Here is an 8,632-nt window from a genome sequence, read left to right as displayed (position 1 = left end):
TATCGATCTGTGAAAACGTTGAGAGCGAAAAATTATTTATAAATAATATATTTAATATTAATAACTAAATCTGAAATTAAAAAAAAAAATGAAACTGGATAATCTATCTAAACATGGGATACTAACCGCAAGTTTAATTATAATATTTTTAACGGTGATGACAATTTGGCGGCAAATAAAATACATGAAATTAATTATTTTAACATACATGTTTAAGGGCAAGTGGAAATTTTTATAACATAGTAACAGATAATGGTACCACATTCGGGTTATGCAGAATTTTTATATTAACTCTATTAATAATTTTTGACATTTATAACCCAAGGTAACATCAGATTTTATTTGATAATATAATCGATATGATTACAAGACTGCCAGTTACTACTAACTAATACTACTAACTAACTAACTAACTAAAACTAACTAATAACTAACCGACGAACAACGAACGAAACGAACGAACGACGCTACGAACGAACGAACGAACAAAACGTAACGAACGAACGAACGAACGAACGAACGGATAAGAACGAACGAACGAACGAGAAGAAAACGACGAAACAACGAACGAACTAACTAACTACTAACTAACTAACTAACTAACTAACTAACTAACTAACTAACTACTACTAACTACTAACTAACTAACTAACTAACTAACTAACTACTAACTAACTAACTAACTAACTAACTAACTACTACTAACTAACTAACTACCTAACTACTAACTCTAACTAACTAACTAACTAACTAAACTAACTAACTACTAACTAACTAACTACTAACTAACTAACTAACTAACTAACTAACTAACTAACTACTACTACAACTACTACTAACTAACTAACTAACTACTAACTAACTAACTAACTAACTAACTAACTAACTAACTAACTAACTAACTAACTACTACTAACTAACTAACTAACTAACCTAACTACTAACTAACTAAACTAACTACTAACTACTAACTAACTAACTAACTAACTAACTAACTAACTAACTAAACTAACTAACTAACTAACTAACTAACTAACTAACTAACTAACTAACTAACTAACTAACTAACTAACTAACTAACTACTAACTAACTAACTACTAACTAACTAACTAACTAACTAACTAACTACTAACTAACTAACTACTAACAACTAACTAACTAACTAACTAACTAACGACTAACTAACTAACTAACTAACTAACTATAACTAACTACTACTACTACTAACTAACTAACTAACTACTAACTAACTAACTAACTAACTAACTAACTAACTAACTAACTAACTACTAACTAACTAACTAACTAACTAACTACTACTAACTAACTAACTAACTAACTACTAACTAACTAACTAACTACTAACTAACTAACTACTAACTAACTAACTACTACTAACTAACTAACTAACTAACTAACTACTACTAACTACTAACTAACTAACTAACTACTAACTAACTAACTAACTAACTAACTAACTAACACTACTACTACTAACTAACTAACTAACTAACTAACTAACTACTACTAAACTAACTAACTACTAACTACTAACTAACTAACTAACTAACTAATAACTAACGTAAACTAAACTACTAACTAACTAACTAACTACCTAACTAACTAAACTAAACTAACTAACTAACTACCTAAAACTAACGTTTTTTTTTTTTTTTTTTTAACTTTTTTTAATTTAATATTTATTTTAAGATGAATTCATTTACAATTTTCTTAGATAATAATCCCGCGAAGCCATTAGGCTTATCTGCAGGATGTAGTAATTATAATACATATATTTAATAGTAATTTTAATAATACATTCGCTTTCATTGCGAATTTAAAAAGTGAAGTTTTAATAATTTTTTTCTTCTGTGTTCGTTCTGCACATTTAATAAATTTGTAGGCAGTTTGTTTAATAGAGTTGGCAATACGACATCTAAGCTGTTTTTTCCATAGTTGTTTTGGAAACGTTCTACCATATATCTTCCTTCTGCTCGACTCCTGGTGTTATATGCATGGTTGATTGGAGTGAGGTATCTGTGATCGTTATAAAATTCGTTGATGATTGTGCTATGGTATATATTTTTCACATTCAAAACTTTCAGTTTTCCGGCTAGGCTTGTTGTGTTGACGTTTGAGTTGATGTTGTTGTTTGTTTGAGTTGAGTTGATGTTGTTGTTTGTTTGAGTTGAGTTGATGTTGTTGTTTGTAGTGTTGCGCAAGTTCGTGTTAATATTTGTAGGTATGGTGTTGGCATTTTGGTTTGATATGTTGACGTTTGATGTTGTAAGGTTGTTGTTTGTTGTACCATCATCTTCTACGTTAGTGTTATTGGAGATGTTGATATTTGTAGATGTGCTATTGTTTTCGTTGTAGTTATGTTCGAAGATAGAGTAGTGTGGTGTTGAATTGTTGTTAGTGGTATTGTCGTTTGGAATGACATTTGTTATCAGTGTTGCGTTGTTGTTGCGGTATATCATGGAGTATTGGAGTTGTTGTTTATGTAGCTGATTTTTATGTAGTATTCTTAGAATTTGGTTTTGGGTTTGTTGCAAACTTCTGCAATACGTAGAACTTCCCCAAGCAGTGATACCATGCCTTAGGTAGGATTCAGCTAAAGAAAAATAAGCCTGTTTCAGAACATTAAATGTAGCACAGTTGCTTAGGTGAAAAAGATTGTACGCAGATTTTCTAAGTTTTTTGCGAAGCTCTTGAGTGTGCGATAGCCATTTAAAGTTGTCGTCTACAAGAACACCTAGATACTTATATGTTTTAACGACTTCGATAACCGTCTTACATGTATCTGATGTATCAGGGATTTGGTTGTGTAGGCATTGGTTGCTGTGGAATTTTATTCGAATTTCGTGGTTAGAAAGATGGGGCGGTTTAATGTGCATCAACTTTGTTTTCGATGCGTTAATAACGAGACCATTATCATGGCTCCATTTTGTCACGATATCTAATTCTTCTTGCATTATCCTGTTTGCATCTTCTATCTTTTTATTTGACACAATGATGGCGGTGTCATCTGCATATGCAAAGGCAGTGCTATTCTTGAGTATGTTTATCATATCGTTAGCATACAACAAGTATAAAATTGGACCGAGTTTTGAGCCCTGTGGAACACCGTTTTCGTTTAAGGAAGTTTCATTGCTTAAACAGTTTGAAATTCTCACCTTGTATGTTCTCAGATTTAAGTAATTTTTAAACCAATTTAAACAATTGCCTCTTATGCCATTTTTTTCCAAAATATCTAGAAGATTACTGTGCGAGAGCGTGTCGAAGGCTTTACTAAAATCAATAAACATCGCTAAACAATGGAAATTTTCACTGAGATGTTTGTTTATATAATGTGCAAAATTTCCAAGTAATTTTTTTATATTTTTGCCTTTTTGAAAGCCATATTGGTTCCGATTGATAATTTTGTATTTCTTTAAAAAATTGTTAAGTCTTTGAACAATTATCTCTTCAAGTATTTTTTCAATAACTGACAATATAGCAATTGGCCTGTAATTGTTGAAATCATTTTTTATGCCGCTTTTGAAAATGGGTCGAATTATTGACGTTTTCAATAAATCTGGTATGGTTGCACTATCAATACTCGAGTTTACAAATTTCGTAATAATTGGGGTTAAGGTGGAAGCATTAGCTTTTATATCTATCGGTCTAATACCATCTATACCTGCTCCTTTGTTTACGTTTATGTTATTTAATATATTAAAGATTTCCTCCTCATTTGTAGGTAGGAAAAACATTGAGTTAGTTATTGTTGGCTTGTTGTATTGTAGTGTATTTATGTGGCATTTGTGTAATATTTTTTGTACATTGTTACTGAAATTTGTCGCGAATTTATTTGCAATTGTCACAATGTTCTCGCCTTTAAAGTTATTTGTTATTGTATTATCAATTTTACTGACTGTTTTACCCGTGATCTCGTTTATTAATTGCCACGTTTTTCTCATATCGTTTCGGTTTTCAATGAATTTTGTTTTATAATAATTGTTTTTTGCGTAAATTAATTTTTTATTTAAAAGATTTCTGAATTTTTTATATTCACTTTCATAGTTTTTATTTTTTCTATTATTTCGCCATTTGTTAAAAAGTTTATCCCGAATATTACAACAATTTATTAAATATTTATTTAACCAAGGGTTCACTTTTCTTTGATTATTTTTCTCTTGTTTGGTCTTTGATTTGTTATAAATATTGTTAAATTCATCGTATATTTTATTAAATAATTCATTGGTGTTTAAGTTTTCTTGACTTATCAGGTTCCAGTTGGTTTCGTTAATATACTTATTAACTTTATATTTATTTATGTTGGCACGCTGATAATCTGTTATTGTACCACTCTGGCTTACGTTTATTTCTTTTTCTTTTGTTTCGTAAACACAACAGAAAAGAGCGTAGTGGTCAGAGATGCTTGTTCTCACTATAGATGCTTGTGTTTCTGTTCTTTTGTTGTTGCGAATATGAATGTGGTCAATGCATGTACTTGTTTTTTTACTTAAGTCTTCTCTTGTACTCTCATTTATGATGCATTGTAATCCATTTGATGAAAGCATATCTTTATATTTAGTTGTTGTTAAATTTTGTGTAGAAATATCAATATTTATGTCACCAATTACAATAACATCTTGCTTGTTTTTTATTTTGTTTATTATTTTGTCGAGTTCTATTATGAATTCTTGTACACTGGTTTTTGGCGGTCTGTATATGCTGATGAGGGAGTATGTTTTATTATTATTATTAACATCAATTTGAATTGTTTCAAAAGAGATTGTTGTTAAAGAAATGTTCGTGTGTGTGATTGACTCTCTGACGTATAATGCTATTCCCCCTCCTCTGCCGTCTCTATTTAAGAAGTGAGAGTTGAAACCATTTATATTATAAATATTATTTTCGCTATTTGTTATGTTTGTTTCGACTAGAACAATAAAATTTATGCTGTTTATTATATTATGTATAGATGCTAAGAATGGTGTGAAGTTTAGACGAAGTGAGCGGATATTCATATAAATTATTGTAGTGGGATAACTTAGTAATTTTTTATCTATTTGATTAAAGTTTTCTATTATTTTTGTTGTGATCATATTTTCTTTATTTTTAGTGGTATACAATTTAAAAAGACAATAATTTAAATAACGATTAAATAGTTGAAGTTATCAACTCGATATCAGCGGTATTGTTTATAAGGATTGGATGTGAGATATCATTCTTTTTCGCAAATATGTGTCCATTTCTCACCCATACAAATTTCCAGTTTGACTCTTTGGCCTTTGTTTTTACTTGCCAAAGTAGATGCCTGTTGTGTTGGGTTAATTGATCGTTAATGTATATAAAGTTTTTGTTGTTTTCATCTCCTGTTAGTACTTTAGACTCTATCCTGTGACGTTTTATTTTACCCATTAATTCCTTCTTTTTGTTGAGTGTAGTAAACTCTACAATTATTTTTTTTGATTTTTTGATGAGATAGGAATTGCTTATTTCGATGTCGGTTAGTTCAACGTTAAGAGAATGTTGCAATCGTTTTTACGGCATCGTTTGGGGGAATGTTCTCATTGGGAAAATTTTTAATTTCAATGCTCTTATTTATTAGTTGTTGTTGCAAATCGTTTATTTGTGTTCTCATCATTTGCATTTCTTTTTCTTTTTCCTTATTGCTCTCGCCAAGCGCAGTTACTTGAGTTGTAAGGTCACTAACTAACTAACTACTAACTAACTACTAACTAACTAACTAACTAACTAACTACTAACTAACTAACTAACTAACTAACTAACTAACTAACTAACTAACTAACTAACTAACTAACTACTAACTAACTAACTAACTAAACTAACTAACTAACTACTAACTAACTAACTAACTAACTAACTAACTAACTAACTAACTAACTAACTAACTACAACTAACTAACTAACTAACTAACTACTAACTAACTAACCTAACTACTAACTAACTACTAACTACTAACTAACTAACTAACTAACTAACTAACTAACTAACTAACTAACTAACTAACTAACTAACTAACTAACTAACTAACTAACTAACTAACTAACTAACTAACTAACTAACTAACTAACTAACTAACTAACTAACTACTAACTAACTAACTACTAACTAACTAACTAACTAACTAACTAACACTAACTAACTAACTAACTACTAACTAACTAACTAACTAACTACTAACTAACTAACTAACTAACTAACTAACTAACTAACTAACTAACTAACTAACTAACTAACTAACTAACTAACTAACTAACTAACTAACTAACTAACTAACTAACTAACTAACTAACTAACTAACTAACTAACTAACTAACTAACTAACTAACTAACTAACTAACTAACTAACTAACTAACTAACTAACTAACTTCAACTAACTAACTAACTAACTACTAACTAACTAACTAACTAACTAACTAACTAACTAACTAACTAAGACTAACTAACTAACTAACTAACTAATAACTAACTAACTAACTACTAACTACTACTAACTAACTAACTAACTAACTAACTAACTAACTACTAACTACTAACTAACTACTACTAACTAACTAACTAACTAACTACTAACTACTAACTAACTACTAACTAACTACTAACTAACTACTAACTACTAACTAACTAACTAACTAACTAACGAACACTAACAACGAACTAACTAACTAAACTAACTAAACTAATAACTAACTAACTAACTAACAAACAACTAACTAACTAACTAACTAACTAAAAAACTAACTAACTAACTAACTAACTAACTAAATAACTAACTAACTAACTAACTAACTAACTAACTAACTAACTAAACTAACTAACTAACTAACTAACTAACAACTAACTAACTAACTAAAAACTAACTAAAACTAACTAACTAACTAACTAACTAACTAACTAACTAACTAACTAACTAACTAATAACTAACTAACTAACTAACTAACTAACTAACTAACTAACTAACTAACTAACTAACTAACTAACTAACTAACTAACTAACTAACTAACTAACTAACTAACTAACTAACTAACTAACTAACTAACTAACTAACTAACTAACTAACTAACTACTAACTAACTAACTAACTAACTAAGTAACTAACTAACTAACTAACTAACTAACTAACTAACTAACTAACTAACTAACTAACTAACTAACTAACTAACTAACTAACTAACTAACTAACTAACTAACTAACTAACTAACTACTAACGAACTAACAATTCCTACTGTGACAGGGTCAGATCTTTAAAGGTCTAATAAAGACTCAAAATTGATACTTTTATGAATCTATGGTCTACATTTCGATGTAGTAGTTAAAAAAGCAGACAATTGATTCTTATAAAATATTTATTGAATGCATCGATTAAAACAAACATTATTTAATTAAATTCGTTAAATAATTCTGATGACACGATCAAATAAAGATCATATTAAAACAGTATATATTATCTTTCTGTGTGTGTTTTTCTAGATTTCATGAATATGAACAAAATCCCCCGCCTTCGCTGGATGTACCAATTGCTGTTATAGTCATATCATTGATTATGATCATTATAACTGGTCTAATGATTTTGGGAATTATTAAGGTAATTATTAAATTAATTTAAAGTAATTTTATTAGAAAAATAGTCTCTATACTATAAATGTGTTTGATTAATTTTTTTTATTGTTTTTTATTTTGTCTTTTTAGCAACGTCTTTTATTCATAGCTCCCTGGTTGATTCTTTTCAGTTTTGGTATAGTTGGCGAAATTATCTTCTTTGTACATCAGTTAATAAGTTATTTTTCTCTTGAACTATTATTATATATCTTATGTATAATTGGTAAGTAATGGGTATTACTTTTTCAAATATACTCTATAATAGCAAATACCAATTTGTGTTCAATTACAGGCATACAAATATTGATATTCTCACCAATTGCCTTTTTATTCCACGATATACGCTGTAAAAATCGAGAAAAACATTTTTTTGAGCTGAATCTAAAAGAAGAAGTTCAAACAATTAATTCTGATCGAGTTGCAACAAAAAATTTGTAATTTAATCTAAGTCCATGTATACTAATTTAAGAGAGAAAAAGAAATAAATTAAATCATCTTAAAGATTTAGTAATATTCGTCTGTCTGGATATAAAGAACAATTTGCGAGCTTGACATACATATATTCGAGAGTTTTCCTAATTATGTATATGAAGCGAGAGTGTTATATTCGGCTAAGCCGAATCTTATATAAACACTATCACCCCATGTGTCATAATACAAACCTATTAGGATAAATCTGAGCAAAAACCAATCATGGATCGATTCTCATTTGGTAGAGATGGTTTCGATTCTATAAAACTAGTTTAAATCAAATTTCTTCGTTATAATGGTATTTTTAAGACCGAAGTCCGTCAAAATCTGCCATACCGCACAATATAACTTTTGGCTGCATACAACTGGTGCAAATTATTACGATAGTTCCATAATCATCACAATTATGAGGTTTAGAGCAGCATTCCGGGGAGACATAGTGGACGGATATTTCCCATTTTTAATATCAAACAAAGCTTTCAACATGAAGAGAGATGGACAGAAATAATAAAAATCCAGAACATATATGTTTTTGGGTCTA

At 28.9% G+C, this 8,632-nt stretch overlaps 1 protein-coding gene across 2 annotated transcripts; it reads left to right on the top strand.

Moving 5' to 3' along the window:
* LOC119602154 lies at nucleotides 1–8,122 on the top strand. 2 transcript variants are annotated; one of them, XM_037953516.1, is made up of 4 exons: nucleotides 1–127; nucleotides 7,492–7,606; nucleotides 7,711–7,843; nucleotides 7,913–8,122. In XM_037953516.1, the coding sequence occupies exons 2-4, from the start codon at nucleotides 7,565–7,567 to the stop codon at nucleotides 8,056–8,058; spliced, it is 321 nt and encodes a 106-aa protein (XP_037809444.1). In that variant the 5' UTR covers nucleotides 1–127; nucleotides 7,492–7,564; the 3' UTR covers nucleotides 8,059–8,122. The 2 variants fall into 2 exon arrangements, with proteins under 2 accessions (XP_037809444.1, XP_037809443.1); XM_037953515.1 differs by having other exon boundaries at nucleotides 1–218.
* The last annotated feature ends 510 nt before the right edge of the window (nucleotides 8,123–8,632 follow it).

This window comes from Lucilia sericata, unplaced genomic scaffold (genome assembly GCF_015586225.1).
Source record: "Lucilia sericata isolate MDLA Ls3-8-SP2 unplaced genomic scaffold, ASM1558622v1 Contig000210F_arrow, whole genome shotgun sequence".
In the NCBI taxonomy this organism is placed as follows: Eukaryota; Metazoa; Arthropoda; class Insecta; order Diptera; family Calliphoridae; genus Lucilia; species Lucilia sericata.
This window is presented reverse-complemented; position numbering and strand designations above follow the sequence as displayed.